The sequence below is a fragment of the Aquarana catesbeiana genome, linkage group LG01 (assembly GCF_042186555.1).
Source record: "Aquarana catesbeiana isolate 2022-GZ linkage group LG01, ASM4218655v1, whole genome shotgun sequence".
Lineage (NCBI taxonomy): Eukaryota > Metazoa > Chordata > Amphibia > Anura > Ranidae > Aquarana > Aquarana catesbeiana.
In genome coordinates this window covers 388,241,444-388,259,019 of record NC_133324.1, presented here as the reverse complement: position 1 = coordinate 388,259,019, position 17,576 = coordinate 388,241,444, and the positions used below count along the sequence as shown (strand labels likewise).

The window sequence follows — 17,576 nt, the reverse complement described above, 5'->3', positions numbered from 1 at the left end:
TGGTATGGTGGTGATTAGGACACTGGTGCTGGCATGAATGACTCTGCTGACACTGGTGTGACTAATAATCAGGACAGTATTGCTGGTTTCACTGCCAGCGGCACTGGTGTGGCAGTGATCAGGACACTAGTGCTGGTGTATGCTGGTCTGGCATCACTGCAGTCAGTGACACTGGCGCTGTTGACAATGGCATTGGTGTGACGGTGATCAGGGCACTGATGCTAGCTTATACTGGTCTCCCATCACTGTAATTAGGGACACTGGCACTAATATGCTGCCACTAATATGGTGGTGATCAGGATACTGGTATTGTAGTGAAAAGGACACTGGGGTGGTTGCGATCAGGACAGTGGTGCTGGTGTATCAGGACACTGGGGTGGTTGCGATCAGGACAGTGGTGCTGGTGTATAGCGGCTTGGTGTTACTGCAGTCAAGGACACTGGCTCTATTGACAATGACAGTAGTATGGCAGTGATTAGGTCACTGGTATGGCAGTTATTAGGGCACTGGTATGGCGCTGATCAGAACACCGGTTTGGAGATGATCCGGACACTGGTATGGGGGGATCCGGACACTGGTATGGCAGTGATCAGGACACTGGTGTTGGCTTATATAGGTCTGACTTCACTGCAATCAGAGACACTTGCTGGTGGCAATGGTCTGGTGACACTGACTGGTGTAGCTAGTGAAAAGGTATAGTGTTACTGGCAGTACTGGTGACACTGGTTCAAGTTTGACAGTTAAAAGGTGGCTGGCTGCACTGTTTGTTCACATTACACTGGGAGTTAGTGATCGGGGACACTGTAAGCTTGCTTGCACTGGTGTATTGTGTGTGTAAATATTGTGTGACAGACTGATAAAGCTCACTGTATGCTGTAATGGTTTTCTCTCCTCTCACAGACGATCTTTGTGACAGGAGAGAGTACCGATGTTTACTTTCACTTTCTTTGTCTATACATGTGATTGCTGTGATTGAACACAGAGATCACACGGTAGAAGGCCAATTTCATTGGTCCTGTGCCTGGTCATGTGATCCTTTGTGTCTGAGTGACAGCAGTCACTGGGCTTACAGGTGCGTGCTCTAGGAGCATGAGCGCTGATCTACCTGCATTGGCGAAGCTCCCGCCTGGCCATATATGTACTTTGGCAATACGGGAAGTGGTTAAAGGGTATTTCCACTTTTGCAGTCAAATTGGGATAACACCTACTTGATATTTGTTACATTTCCCATTCACATAGCATAGCTTAAAAAAAATTCCAGCTTACCTTTTTGAAGATGTTCTCTACTTGAACTTCCAGCAAGGAAAACTTTTACTTAGTTCTCTTTGTTATATGGGGGGCTGGGAAGCATGGTTTACTCCTAATAACCCTGTCTGTACTGTGCAGAGCAAATTTTGGGATTGATTTACTAAAGACAAATATACTTTTCATGTTGCATGGAAATTTTCCCCAGAGCTTAGTGAATGTGGTAAATCTCTGATGACTTCCATCAACCAATCAAATTCAAGCAGAAAAGTTGTTTTTTTATTTTCCTCATGATTGGGCTTTCTTTGCAAGGTAAAATTTCACCGCTTTCACTCAACCCTGAAAATCGCTAGGCACCAGGGATATTTGCATATAAGCCTGCATGTCAGTGTCTGAAGAAATTTTTCTGAATAATTCATAATATTAATAATATAATAATAATTAATAATATAATTTCACTAATATTTTTGACCATCAGAACTCCATGCAATGGGTAAGAACAGAAACACAGATCATGAAATCTGGAACATTTTAAAAATAACAAAGAAATTGTAAATATGTAGCAAAGCTTAAAAATGTGGATTTGATTTATGATTATGTAAAGTGAAATAACATTACTGGGACTGGTGTCTGTTGAGCTGCCTAAACTGATTAGCAAGAGTATAAATGATAAGCTGGCCATAGATGGATCAAAAATAAATCCATCGATGGCCGTTCCCACTAGAGGGAAGTCTAACAACCAACTTTTCTCGAATGGGAATGATGGAAATTTTTCATTTTCAGTGTTATCTGACAGTGGAGGAGTCCCTGCTGCCAGAATACAATTTGAGGAATTGTATTAATTATTTTTTGTTTTGATCAGCAGGCTGGCTGGTCAAAATGATCCATTTATGTCCAGTTTTATTGTAAAAGACAACAATTGTATAGATTGAAATATGGAAAAATGGCAAGGTGGAGGAGCCATGATCATGGACAGACCCAAGCTTCTGAGGTTCTGATTTTATGGAATGGTTTGAAGATCGGTCTGCTTTTCTCAGTAATCTAGTGAGTGATGCAAAGGTCATCTTCCACAAGTGGAGATTGTATTCAGAATTTACCCCTAAAAATGCTCACAAAAGGATCACCAAACAGTCAATCTACATCTGTTAATAGGTATTACATACATTTTTTTTTTTTTTTTGTATCTCTGGCACAGATCGAGTTGCACAAAATATCATAAAATCTCATCTGGAGACATGTCAATACACAGTGGATGAATTACATCAATTAGCATGGCAGACCCATAGTTATGAAGAAATCAAAGTATACCAGAGCAAGGTATAGTATATTGTATTAAAACTGAAGGTTTTGACTTTAGCATGCAATGCTATCTGATGTTTGTTTACCACACCTTTAACATTTAGTACAAAAAAAATAAAATTAGCTAGCTTTTGATATTTAAAACACACATAACGCTAACAGTATTTTGTTGTAATATTTCCAACACAGGATACCAAATAAATGTTAATATGATGAATTGTAATCTAATTAACAAGCACTGTTCTCCAAGAATTTACATTTAGTAAGTACTATAAATAGACATCTTTTGTTGCTATGTGCTACTTTGTGCTGTACGTGATACAGCGGGAGGGATTCCCCCATCAGCACCCATGGCTGAAGTAAAGAAAATTGCTTAATGTATGGCCAGCCTTAGACTGAAATAGAAATCTGTACTTATCTGTATCGATCACTCCATTAGCCTGTGATCTACTATTTGAGAAATGAAACTGTTTTATACATTACCCTTTAACTACAATTAACAGATACATTACTAGCTTATGCTTTTTTTTGTTTTTCCACATTTATTGTATAGTCTGTTAAAATATATCTGCAGCCTCTACTGCAATTACTTTTTAAAAGATAACACAATTTTGGAGACATTTAGGTTTATTTAATGAACCATTGCAAAGCTGATGGGCAATGTGTAGTCATGCAACAGCCAACTGATCTTCAGTTCTTCTAATATCAGTTTAAAGTGCATGTATAGACAAAACCTTTTTTTTTTTTTCGCTTTGGTTAGAGTAGGAAAGGATTAGCCCCTCGTCAGATTTTCATTGCTGTCTGTGTCCCAGCTAGGTTAATTCACCCTTGCTGTTTGACACAGTGGATGGGAAATCCAAAAAGTTATGGTCACCAGAACAAAAAAATGAGGATAAATATTTCTGTCTCAATCCCCTCACTTTGTAGAGATTTCCTCTTACTTTCTGTTACCTCTCTGGGATAGGAAGTGAAGAGGAATCTCACCAATGTGATGCCAACAATAATGTGACAGGTTTTTAAATCTTTGCTATTCTATTAAAAATTTTAAAAAGTACATCATTTTCAGACAGAACTCCAGTCAGCAATCCAGTCAGTGATTACTGAGGTGTGCCTCTGCACAAGGAGCACGTCCCAAAAGACATTGCGTGTACAGAGACGTGAGGCTGCAATGATTCATAAATCTACTAATAACATTAATTCGGTGCATAAGATATAACAGCTCAATAATCATCTAATTGTGATGGTTCCGCGTGAATAAATTTGATGTCCCAGTTGGTGAATCACTAGGATATTATCTCATTTTAAACAAATTAAGCAATACATTAAGGTTATATTGTTATTGTTATCATAACCATGATTGGTTAAAGATAATCACCTATGGATATTAAATAGTTATTCTCTATTAAAGGTACACTATAGTCAAAATAAAAATGAAGCCTTGAGATGCCTAAAGGAAGCATAGGTTACCTGCTAAATGCTTCACATTTTAATTCAGGCATTGCCATATTGTTCCAGTCCACATAGTTCCTTGCATTGGTAAGCTGGTAATCAAAGGACCCCTGCCTATGATACAGAAGAGGTATTCCTTAACACACCCACTGCAGAATCCTCACTTTCACACACACAATGCCTGATGTAAAAAAAAAATAATAATAAATATTTCTGCCACCAATTAGATTCTAACCTGCCTTGAATGTTTGAATGTGATTAGTTATATAGAAAGTATGTTTCAGATTACCCTAGTAGGTGCTCTCTTTATTGTGTCTGCAGTGAATTACACAACACTCAGATTAAGGTAAATTGCATGGACTTTCTGTTTTATACACAGTGTCTGGAATTGCTCAATAAATTGTTAACATTTGGCACACAGCAAAAGTAGATCAGTGATTGGGTGTTTGACAGGCATGGTTCCATCATAATATGTGCAGGTTAAGTGCAACCATATTAAATGTACAGAAAAGTCAACACAATAGTCACAGCTTACAGTTATTAGGATGTGTTGTTTGTGCTAGTGCCTCTTATTATAGATAAAATCCTCCTTTGTTCATAACCCCTCCCCCCTCCTCACCCTCTGGTATGCATTTTGGGGAATGCTACACAATGGAGCTAATGCTAATTTAAAAAAGTCCAAAAAGCTTTAAGTAACAAAAAATAAAAAATAAAAATATTTAAAGCCTATACATAGGTAAACTCATATGCCAGGTGTGACTATGTATGAAAACAACAATTGTGCTACACATGTTACCTAATGCTGCACATGCCAGAGTGAGATCAATAATTCAAGGGCCATCATTCATGGTTAATTCTAAACTGATTATCTGTAAAGGATTTTAAAGCATCACCTATGGACAATTTTGAGTACTGAAGTTTGTCAATGTTTCATGGGTAAAAGCAAATTTAAAGCTTGACATGTTCACTATCTATTTACTCAATATTAACTCATCTTTTACGCTGTACCAAATATTGCATTGTGTGTGCTATATTTAATGTATTGCTTACTGAAAATATGCATTTGATAACGCGTGATATAAAAATTGCAACCACACCATTTTATCCTCTGGGCTCCCTGCTTTTACAAAATACAGTATATTAAGTTTTGGGGTTTTACTGTTAACTCTTTATTCTACAAATAAGCACATATGCGCAAAAGAAATTTATAGACATTATATTTTTGGATATACTGCATGTGCAAAAGTGATCAGTTTAAAGTGAATCTGTTATTAAAATTCACAGTTCACATGACTCAGTAGGGAAAATGTCACAGTATTATTTCATAAAGTACTTATTTTTTAGCCATACATGAACATGCCCCCAAACTCATTTCATTAATTGGATCAGATCATATTTTATGGCAAATTACTACAGAAAACCAGTTAATTCCAAGGGGTTCACATACTTTTTCTTGTCACTGTACATTTGCTGTGATCACGAGACTGATAAAAAAGATAGTGCTACTGATTTTTTAGGCCCCATGATATATGCTCAAATATTTATCAAAATTATATTTTCTATGCACTAAAATCATTATCAACACACACATACACAACATAACAACATTCCTAAAAAATCTGAAAGATACAATTTATATTGAGTAAATAAATAACAAATATTTAGTGAATTTTAAATTGTGTCTTTTTTGCAAAACAGTAAATAAGCAACTTACTCTACAATTTTTAGAGGTTGCCTATATATTGTGGCAATGGCTGATCCACAGTACCATGTGTGTGCTGCATTGGTTATTGCAATAAAATGATGCAGGACTACATTTTGGCAACACAGTGCAATGTGCTGCTATGCATGGAGTTGAGTGAGTGTAATTTTAAAAACTAAAAAAAAAAGCAAGCACTGTGATGCATGCTGCAGCACATATGCACAATGTGCACCAGGGCGTGCTCATTATGCCCACTTCAATGCACACCTACTGGTGTGAATGGGCCCTTGGTGTGCTGGTATGCTGCAGTGTACCAACACATCAAATGTGCATTACTCCCATGTGTGTAGTGCATGTATGTTGGGGGGAATTATTTTGGTTTCTTATATTTTTTAGGTGCTAGAGACTTTTGGAAAATATCAGGGGTCTAAACAGACCCCTGATATTTCCACTTTGCTATAAACAAAGAGATTGAGAACACTGGTGTTGAGTTACTAAAACTGGAGAGCGCAAAATCTGGTGCAGCTCTGCATACAAACCAGTCAGCTTCCAGTTTTTTTGTTAGAGCTTAATTGAACAAGCTGAAGTTAGAAGCTGAAACTCATTCACCTTTTCAGCCTCAGCAATTACTAATGAACACAGAATTGCTCAGTACAGAGTGCTCAGTATACAATTATACTCACAAGAACCATATAGTCATATGCTTGTAAAATGATTTAAACAGCAGACCCTGAATACATTGAGAATCTGGTTCTTCAATGTGAGCACTTGGACGACACTCCACAAAACGCCAAGAGCTAGCATGCTTCAAAGGTTATACCCTCTTCCTCTGAGCACTTGTGAGTATTCCTTTTATCAAAAATTGTACCTAAGGTAATACATGAGGCACCCTTCTTGTTATCAAGAATAAAAGATTTCCCTAATCTGATATGAGGGCAGCATAGCCTTACGTTTACCCAGGCTCTGTAGAGTCTAAAGCCATCAAGTCCGTCTGTTTCATGACTGCTCTATGTGTCTTTAAATGTCTCACACCATATAGTGGTATTTCTGTTTGTTCTAGCAGGGCATTTCAGACCCATTCCCTGGAGGAGCATCTCCACAGAGCCTTGCACAAATGCAGAGAATAGCACTGATATCATCACGCAGTTGGGCTTCACAGTAAACCTGTCATAAGAGGGTTCATTGTTGACCTCCTTTTGAAAATACTAGTTGTATGTCTGTAATGCTGACCTACTGACCTAAGCACTTTTTGAGTTATTTACATAAAGCTGATCTCTTTTACATGCAAACACACACACACAAAATTTTAAAAAAATGTATATTTGCTCTCTCTTGCTCCTCTTTAGTTGTGCTGAAGAATGGATGTACCTTACTATTTACTGCCTGGAATGTTTACCAGTCTGGAAGCTGAAAACAATCCTTTTTCTATATGTGAATGTGGTTGAGGTGGGGAGATCTTATCTCAGGAGTAATCAAGTGAATTATGTATAAAGATGTATAATCTACAAACTGAAGTATGCTATGCAATAATCAATTTTATGTATGTGAAAAAGTCACATTGAAATATTTTTTTGAACTTAACATTGGAAAAAAAAAATTCAGCCTTTCAGAAATATACAGCAATGATGTCATATACAACTGGTTAACAGATTGATTGATGTTCTTTCACATTTGTGTATTTTACAGTCCAGAGAAGCTTTGTGGCAGCAGTGTGCCATTCAGATCACTCATGCAATACAGTATGTGGTAGAGTTTGCAAAGCGAATAACAGGCTTCATGGAGCTGTGCCAGAATGATCAAATATTGTTACTTAAGTCAGGTAAGCAGATGAAGCAGATGAATTATGATGTCTTGTATTAGCAGTATTTTAACATAACTTACAGGCTTTTTTTTTTTACAGGTTAGATTCCCAAAAAGTAACATTTTAATATATGTACCTTTACTACTATGGAATCGTACATTAGGAACCAAGATAAGGGGAACTATATTCCTTCTTTAACCACTTCAATAGCAGAGACTTTCACCCCCTTTCTGCCCCCTTTTTTTTGATTTTTTGAGACAGATAGAGTTTTAATTTGGTGGTATTTTATTTATTTTTTATTTTTTGCTATGTAAACAAAAAAATACTGAACATTTTAGAAAAATAAAAAGTTTTTCTTAGTTTCTGTTAAAAATGTTTGCAAATAGGTCACCTTTCTTCATAAATTGAGGCCAAAATTTAATCTGCTACATTTCTTTAACAAAAATAACCCAAATCAGGGTATAATAATAACTATGTTGATATCCTGAGCTGGCTTCACTCTTGAGAAGAGCTGGCCCTTAGTGCATGTTTCCCAAGACTCCACTCCACATCATCTCCAAATTATTGGACATTTTATTTTCACCCTTGGACTTTCTATACTCATCTTATATCCATTTTTAGGTCCTGCCTTTATTGCTTTTATTACCCTTATTGTTGCTGTCCGTTATACCTGCATCCTGAACACTAGCACTTGTTGTTTTTTGTTCAGGGTATGATAATAAGTCTGTTTGAAAGGCTACAAAGGAAGAGTACATATATTTAAAATTGATCAATCTCAATGTACTGACTGCCTATCTCATTTACTTGAGGCTCTAAAATGCTGCACTGGCTTGGCTAATCAGGACACTGATGTGGCTGCACTGGTGTGGCTGATCAGGATACTGATAAGGCTACACTGGTATGGCTGCACTGGAGTGGCTGATCGGGACACGGGTAAGGCTGCATTGGCGTGGCTGCACTGGTGTGGCTGATCAAAACACAGATCAGGCTGCACTGGTGTGGGTGCACTGACATTGCTGATCAGGACACTGATGAGACTGCACTGGCATGGATACAGTGGCATGGCTGATCAGGACACTAATGAGGCTTCCCTGGTGTGGATGACTGGCAAGGCTGATCAAGGTTCTAATGCGGCTGCACTGGTCTCGATGACTGGTGAGGGAGATTAAGGTTCTGATGTGGCTGCACTGATGTGGACAACTGGTGTGGCAGATCAGGGCTCTGATGTGGCTGCACTGGTGTGTGTCACTGTAAAAATCACATAGTATTGTAAAAATACTCTGATATTCTGCACAGATTGGCTATCCTTCCTTCACAGTGGTCTCTGTGTGAGGAAAGGAGATCCGGTAACCAGCACAGGAATTCCTTTTGTTTATATTGAGACACACAGCGGTCACAGAGACCCCCTAATGTGTGCCCCAGGGGGTGCGCGGGATGTTCACACATGGGAGGACATCCATGGACACCCTCCCATAACCAGGAAGACACCATGAGGCTGCATATCGACTATACAGCAGGCAACAAGTGGTTAAAGTCTAACTTCAGATGAAAAATATATATTTTTTATTTTTGGATAAGATGGGGAAAAGATAAACTTTCTGTCTATCACTGACTTTCCCACAATGCAAATGTGTTTGTAGAAAGATTGTTCTATTGAAAAACTGATCAGCAACCCAAATACATACAGTATCAACAGTTAGCTACCATTTGAAGTTTGTTTTTTATTGTACTGTTCCAATTTGCCAACATTAGGTCGGCAGGTGTCTTTTTTAATGTATTTACTAAATATTAGATCTATCTTCTATTGAACCAAAGGCAAAAGTCACAATTCCCCATTTTAAACTTGTTTACCTTAGATTTTAAACAACATGGACATTAAACTTTATGCTAGAATTACAGAATCATATAAGCGAAACCAAAGCTTTGTTTGTTTTTCATTTTAAGATTACTCCTTGCTTCTAATGTAAAATATTCAGGTATAAACACTCTATAGGAATGGATAGAAGCAGGTTATGATAAAGTGCTAATATCTGAATGAAAACATGCACAGGACACTCTGTGAAACAACCACTGACTGGATGAGGTAAATTAAATGCTTCTTTTTTTTTAAAAAAAGTCATCTGCTGATCTCCAGAGAACTTTAAACAGCGTGTAGCAATAATGAAACGTGCTCTTGTGCATATACCATTAATATTGCAATCAGCACAGTACTTGGCAATAATTCATATTTATAATTACAGCAGCTGTTTCTGGACATGGCATATTTCTTTTATACAAAAAAAGCGAATTCCATATTAATATATATATATATATATATATATATATATATATATATATATATACAGTATATGTATAGATATCAAATTCAAATATTAAAGTATATAGCATTTATTATTATATGATTAGCACTTTGGATGAACTCCTTGATAGATGTACAATAAACATCAACTAATAGCTGCTGAACATTCAAGTTCACAGGGGATAGTTTTATATTATGTTGCTGTGAAATATTAATAACATTTTGCAAAGCAGTTGTTCGGCTCAACGCACAGAACTTTGCAATACTCAAGACAATGCAGGACAATATTTCCCATCATTCGCAACTACAGTTGCTTCCATGTATTTAAATAAACCATGCTGCCACAGAGTCATTTTTTCTCAAAGTACACTCTGTTAAAAGATAAGACTCTATACTTATCTTTCTGTGATGTCTGAGCCGGCAGAAAGAGCTACTGCATGTGGCTAGGAAGAAGGTGTTCCACACACCAGGAAATATGGAATTCATTCAGCAGGAAAAGCAAAGAGATGGAATTCAACAAACAGGCTGCTGGGGGATAAGTAAAGAACCTCATCTAAAGAACCTCATCTTTTACAGGGTGTTCTTTGAGCAACAAAGTTAAGCTGTAAACAAAAACCTGCCACAAAACAAAAGAAAAATTAAGCTGAGGTTAACAGGTAGAAGTAGACATGCCTATACACTCCAGGGGAGCTCAATGCTGGGCAATCAATATGCACTGGCCACTTCCAGATACAAAATCAGAAAAAAACGACAGGCCATGTTACACCATAGCAACAAATTTTGATGGGAACAGAAAATGTTAGTGGGTGCCGTGGGGCAACACAAACTGTGGGAGACACAAGTCTTCCCTCAAATATTCATAAATGAGACCCTGTGATATCTTATAGACCTACATCCCCTGAGGACTCAAGCAGCATTTCTGATACATTATTTTGTACCATATATGGTGGCACAATTTCATGCTAGGTTTAAATATAAAATGAAAATTACACAGTTCATTAAAAATCAAGTCATCATTATTGAAAGGGATTCTGATAATTCATTTAATGAATAAAATCATTTTTATTCATTGTGTTACAAAAATATATATGCCATCTACTTTTTTAGATCTGGTTGAAAGTGAGTTTTCATGCTTCCAAAACAAGCACAACCGCCTAATATATTGGCATTTAAATTCATGCTCATATATGATAGTGAAATGATAATGTTCTGATTATCACTTGTAGCATTATTACTACATACAAAATAACGGAAAGCATCTTTTGTCATTCACATTATGGTGCCATCTTACTTCCCATGTATTTTATTTGTTCTTTTTGACAGGCTGCCTAGAAGTTGTTCTAGTAAGAATGTGTCGTGCCTTCAATCCATTAAACAACACTGTTCTATTTGAAGGAAAATATGGAGGGATGCAGATGTTCAAAACATTAGGTATTTTTTTTCTTTTTGTTATATTTAGCACTAAAATTCATATGAAAATGCAGTAGTCACCTTTCTGTTATATGCACATGGGTGTTTGTTATGTGCCTGTATTGCACTGCAGTGCATCTCACTGTGAACCTTACATGTGAAGAGCCTCAATCAGATGAAGCAGGCATAATGCTGTATTAAATAAAGTAGAGTCACCTCCACATACATATGATCATTGAAGAATACAGATAATGTATATCCTATCCATTGAAGAATTATTATGTGTACAGTGAGGTGCAATCTTTACTTTATGCAGTACAAGTCTATACCTTCAACATTTAACTTGTGCACCATGCTGCTTTTGGTCAACACTGAGCACTGAGCTCTGAAATATTCATTTATAATAAATAATAATAACTTAATAATGCTTTTAAATTACTCTGTATGGTTAAAAAATATTCGGATAAATGTTCCCTGCATGAGAAGAGCTACTGCATGGCTCCTGTATCATACCTCCCTTCCCCTACATGCCAGAACTGAAACCTCCATCAATGTCTTTGGCATTTGACAATTCCGGTAGTGCTTTTTTCAACCACCACACATCATAGTTTTGTCCTTGGAACCCATTATCAGTACAAGAATAAACAGTGACATAGAGGTCAGGAGATTTATCTGTGGTGAGCAGAATACCCAGGAATCCAACACTCCTGAAAGTGTCAAAAGTCAAAGACACTGATACAGGCTGAAGCACTAGAATGGAGGGGAGGTAGTAGACAAAGACCACCAGAGTGGTGAGTATACTATCCCTTCTCTTGCTAGGAAGTTAAATCTGGATATTTTTTAAGTTGACTGTGTCACTTTAAGCTCATTCAAATTTTTTTGTAAATTTTAAATGCTCAGTTTTTTTTTTTTTAATAATAGACATTTAATACCTGCTCTGTGCAATGGTATTCCACAGAGCGGCCCCAAATCTCCTCTTCTGGGGTCCCCCTGCCGCAACTCCAGGTTCTTCCTATTTTCAATGCGCCACCACAAAAAGCCACTTTCTATGGGGACGCCCCTGTGAGCTCGCTCCTGACCCAGGCTGTGTGTGTGTCTATAGATTTCATGCACTCTGCTGTACCTAAACTGACTTTTTTGGGGCTTTGGGCATTTTTTGTCTAAGCCCCTGAACACCACTCAATAAAAGCTTATGTGTCCATGCAAACCTAGGCTTATAGAAGAGTTTAGAAAAAGCAGCTTTTTGAGGTAGTCACGCAGAAGACGCAGAAGAATCGCGCTAAGAAGAGGATCTTTTGGGCATCAAAAATGGCAAACACGTCTAAACATATTTAGAGGCGCGTAACCACTAGATGCGTTTAGCGCTTGAGCATGTATTCATTTCAATGGGCAGAATAAATTTAAGTTCTGGCCAATAAAATAAATATACAGTCATGGCCGAAATTGTTTTTCCAGAAAATCACACAGAAAAGTATTGCAGTAACACATGTTTTGCTATACACATGTTTATTTCCTTTGTGTGTATTGGAACAAAACAAAAAAGGGAGGAAAAAAGCAAATTGGACATAATGTCACACAAAATTCAAAAAATGGAGTGGTCAAAATTCTTGGCACCCTTTCAAAATTGTGGATAAATAAGATTGTTTCAAGCATGTGATGCTCCTTTAAACTCACCTGGGGCAAGTAACAGGTGTGGGCAATATAAAAATAACACCTGAAAGCAGATAAAAAGGAGAGAAGTTCACTTAGTCTTTGCATTGTGTGTTTGTGTGTGCCACACTAAGCATGGACAACAGAAAGAGGAGAAGAGAACTGTCTGAGGACTTGAGAACCAAAATTGTGGAAACATATCAACAATCTCAAGGTGACAAGACCATCTTCAGAGATCTAGATTTGCCTTTGTCCACAGTGCGCAACATTATCAAGAAGTTTGCAACCCATGGCACTGTAGCTAATCTCTCTGGGCGTGGACAGAAGAGAAAAATTGATGAAAGGTTGCAATGCAGGATAGTCCGGATGGTGGATAAGCAACCCCAAACAAGTTCCAAAGAAATTTGAGCTGTCCTGCAGGCTTAGGGAGCATCAGTGTCAGCGTGAACTATCCGTCGACATTTAAATGAAATGAAACGCTATGGCAGGAAACCCAGGAGGACCCCACTGCTGACACAGAGACTTAAAAAAGCAAGACTACAGTTTGCTAAAATGTACTTGAGTAAGCCAAACTCCTTCTGGGAAAACGTCTTGTGGACAGATGAGACCAAGATAGAGCTTTTTGGTAAAGCACATCATTCTACTGTTTACCGAAAATGAAATGAGGCCTACAAAGAAAAGAACACAGTACCTAGAGTGAAATATGGTGGAGGTTCAATGATGTTTTGGGGTTGTTTTGCTGTCTCTGGCACTGGGTGCCTTGAATGTGTGCAAGGCATCATGTAATCTGTGGATTACCAAAGGATTTTGGGTCGCACTGTAGAGCCCAGTGTCAGAAAGCTGGGTTTGCGTCCGAGATCTTGGGTCTTCCAGCAGCACAATGACCCCAAACATACATCAAAAAGCACCCAGAAATAGATGGCAACAAAGCGCTGGAGAGTTCTAAAGTGGCCAGCAATGAGTCCAGATCTAAATCCCATTGAACACCTGTGGACAGATCTTAAAATTGCTGTTGGGAAAAGGTGCCCTTCCAATAAGAGAGACCTGGAGCAGTTTGCAAAGGAAGAGTGGTCCAAAATTCCAGGTGAGAGGTGTAAGAAGCTTATTGATGGTTATAGGAAGTGACTGATTTCAGTTATTTTTTCCAAAGGGTGTGCAACCAAATATTAAGTGAAGGGTGCCAAGAATTTTGACTAGCCCATTTTTGGAGTTTTGTGTGACATTATGTCCAATTTGATTTTTTTCTTCCCTTTTTTTGTTTTGTTCCAATACACACAAAGGGAATAAACCTGTGTATAGCAAAACATATGTTACTGCAATACTTTTCTGTGAGAAATACTTTATTTTTTGGAAAAATTTCTGGGGTGCCAACAATTTCGGCCGTGACTGTATGCTCAAACACCAAAGGAGTCTGAATGCGTCTAAACATGTCTAAATGTTTTTGAAAACTGTGATTTAGGTGTGTTTTTAATGCTATTTGTTCCTGTCAGGAGAAATAGGATTTAATTGACAGCAGCAGGAGCCAATGGCTCTTGCTGCAGCCTCCTTGTCTTGTGAGGAGAGAGAGAGAGAGAGAGAGAGACCAGCATTGCTGTAGATAGGCACAGGTTGGATCAAGATAGGACTGCCTTTAAAAACTAAGTGGGTTAATGTAATTAGTAAGGTATCTAATATGCTCTATCTATGGCTTTCAGGATTGGACCTACACCCAGAGAAGTGTCTTAGCTCAAGGAGATTATACTTGCTAAAAAGTGTTCTGTGTGCTTGCTTGGTTATATGGGTTTTTTTTTTACGAAAGGTAAATCCACTTTGCACTACAAGTGCACTGCAAGTGCACTTGGAAGTGCAGTCGCTGTAAATCTGAGGGGTAAATATGAAATGAGGGGAAGCTCTGCTGATTTTATCATCCAATCGTGTGTAAGCTAAAATGCTGTTTTTTATTTACCTTGCATGTCCCCCTTTGATTTACAGTGACTGCACTTCCAAGTGCACTTGAAGTGCACCTGTAGTGCAAAGTGGATTTGCCTTTAGTAAATAACCCCCATGGTCTCTAAAGATTTCACCTTCAAGCATCACCTAATTGCATACATGTACATGTCTTCATTATTGTTGTAACAGATACTTGTATCCAAAAAAGTAAAGAACTGTAATTTTACTATTACATTGCCCAGTATAGTGCATGCCTGTAAGCTATTAAACATCATCCTGGGGGTTTCATGATGAACAATGGAAATTTGTATTTGCACTTTTAGCTTTTACTAGCAGATCATGAAAAGCTTTTTACAGGTCCTATCTGCATTATTATCATACTAAATATCATTTCAATTATTCAGTCAATTACACTGAAATAAAAGCAAAGCTAAATTGTGCTGCACTTCCATGAGAAAACATAACCTCTGGTAAAACAGTAATATACACATATAAAAAAAATCTATTTTAAAAACCAATTAGATCTAGTCTTTTTTTCTCTCTCTCTTTCTCTCTCCACATGATACCGATTGAAAATTGGAGATTTTAACTAACCAAAATACTATTTTCTACTAGCACCTGTTTTTTTGCGACATGATGGCAAGCTGTGTTGTGAACAGTACTGCACAATGATTAGCTTCTCCCTCTCACACTGCTTTCCTTGGCCTACAGGTTCTGATGATTTCGTGAATGAAGCATTTGACTTTGCAAAGAGTTTATGTTCCCTCCAGCTAACAGAAGAGGAAATTGCCTTGTTTTCTGCAGCCGTATTAATATCACCAGGTACTAATTATCATGCTATTAGCAAATATTGTCTATTTATACATGTCGCTTGCCTTTCATTTCTTTCCAGAAAATGTTTATTTTTTTTATAAGTATTCTCGAAAAGTGTTACTGTGTTAGCATACTTGTTTATGAAGGTGTCACACAGGGGCATTTAGCACACATAGTTCATTCTCTTCCGACCCTCTTATGCCGCGTACACACGGTCGGACTTTTCGTCTACAAAAGTCCAACGGACGCTGACGGACTAAAGCTGGCTGGTAATCCGATCGTGTGTGGGCTTCTCCGGACTTTCAACGGACTTTTTTAGCCTCAAATCCGACGGACTTTAGATTTGAAACATGCTTCAAATCTTTACGTCGTAAGTACGACGGACCCCGAAATCCGCTCGTCTGTGTGCTAGTCCGACGGACAAAAACCCATGCTAGGGCAGCTATTGGCTACTGGCTATGAACTTCCTTATTTTAGTCCGGTGTACGTCATCACGTACGAATCCGTCGGACTTTTGTGTGGTCGTGTGTAGGCAAGTCCGTTCGTAAGAAAGTCTGCCGCAAGTCCGCCGAAGGTACGTCGGAAGTCTGTCGGACAGGCTGTCGGACTTTTGTAGACGAAAAGTCCGACCGTGTGTACGCGGCATTACAGTCTTTCCAGAAAGAAGATTCTTCTTCTCTGCAACTCTGTTAACTTCCAATGCTGAGCAGAGTTTATCAGCTCAGTGAGACAAAAATACAATGTATATAATCTGCATACACTGTACACTATTATGAAAAGGTTAGATTTCTAAAATGCTTAGCATTGCAGTGCTCAATCACACACATTCAAGGACTTTAACCACTTGTGCTCCAGAAGGTTTACCCCCCTTCATGACCAGGCCATTTTTTTGTAAAACTGCATTGTGTTACTTTAACTGACAACTGCGCGGTTGTGCAATGTTGTAGCCAAATAAAATGTATGTCCCTTTGTTCTCACAAATAGAGCTTTCTTTTGGTGGTATTTGATCACCTCCAGTTTTTATTTTTTGCGCTATAAACAAAAAAAGACTGACAGTTTTGAAAAAAAAAAAACAGTATTTCTTACTTTCTGCTATGAAATGTGTGACTGGAAAAAGTTTGAGAAACACTGTTTTAATCTGCTTGCACACATATACCACAGTCCTTATACCCACAAAATACTTCTTACTGTGTATCTATTGTCAAACAGTAGAATAAAATATTAATTTCTGCATTGTACTTCAATTATTTTTAGCCTACTCCCGTTAATCTGAATATACTTGAAAGTTTGTAAATTTATTCTGTAATCCCAACACTTTTACTTCCTTGAATTCTGTGACCCAGAATCGCTATGCCCTGTTTATAGGCATCACTGAGTCACAGAAAAAAATAAATAGTTAGAGGGCTGCATTTGAACGTGCAACTCTCAAACAACTATTTCTATTTACTGCCACATGATATGGATAATCAGAAGCTAACTGGAATCATGTCTTTGGCAACATATCTGGCTGTTACTGTTGATAGCCAACCCTGTCCTAATTCAAGCCTACATCAACCCCTTTTTTTCTAGGGGGCAGTCCGCCATGCATTGAACAGTTTTAGTGCCCTTTTCTCTATGTATTTATTTTCTCTAAAATTATTCCTAATTTAAAAATTGTGAATACTGAGAACCCTACTGACGATGCACCCTATCTGTTCCAAAGATCAGGTAGTGGAATTCAGATCCACAGATACAGCATTCTTTCCTTTCTTTATCTTTTCATGAATTTTTCAGTTAAACTAAAAATGCATGTCCCCTTCCTGGCTATGTGGGAGGTCATCTTTTTCACAAAAAGTAAATCCCTTACATCATTCTGAATATTACCACCAGAGGCAAAATCATATTCTGCTTTCATTCTTTAATGTTTTAGTTATTACTTGAAGAGGAACATAGAGGCTGCTGATGTGAATATAGTAGGGAAGTATTGAAAACATACCATG

At 37.8% G+C, this 17,576-nt stretch overlaps 1 protein-coding gene across 1 annotated transcript in view; it reads left to right on the top strand.

Moving 5' to 3' along the window:
• The window catches only part of RORB (RAR related orphan receptor B), a 406,621-nt gene that overhangs the window by 361,840 nt on the left and 27,205 nt on the right, over positions 1-17,576 (top strand). Inside the window, exons 5-8 of the mRNA XM_073634272.1 lie at positions 2,441-2,562; positions 7,382-7,514; positions 11,119-11,226; positions 15,496-15,606. Of these exons, the coding sequence (XP_073490373.1) occupies positions 2,441-2,562; positions 7,382-7,514; positions 11,119-11,226; positions 15,496-15,606 (474 nt within the window). The remainder of the gene's footprint in view (positions 1-2,440; positions 2,563-7,381; positions 7,515-11,118; positions 11,227-15,495; positions 15,607-17,576) is intronic.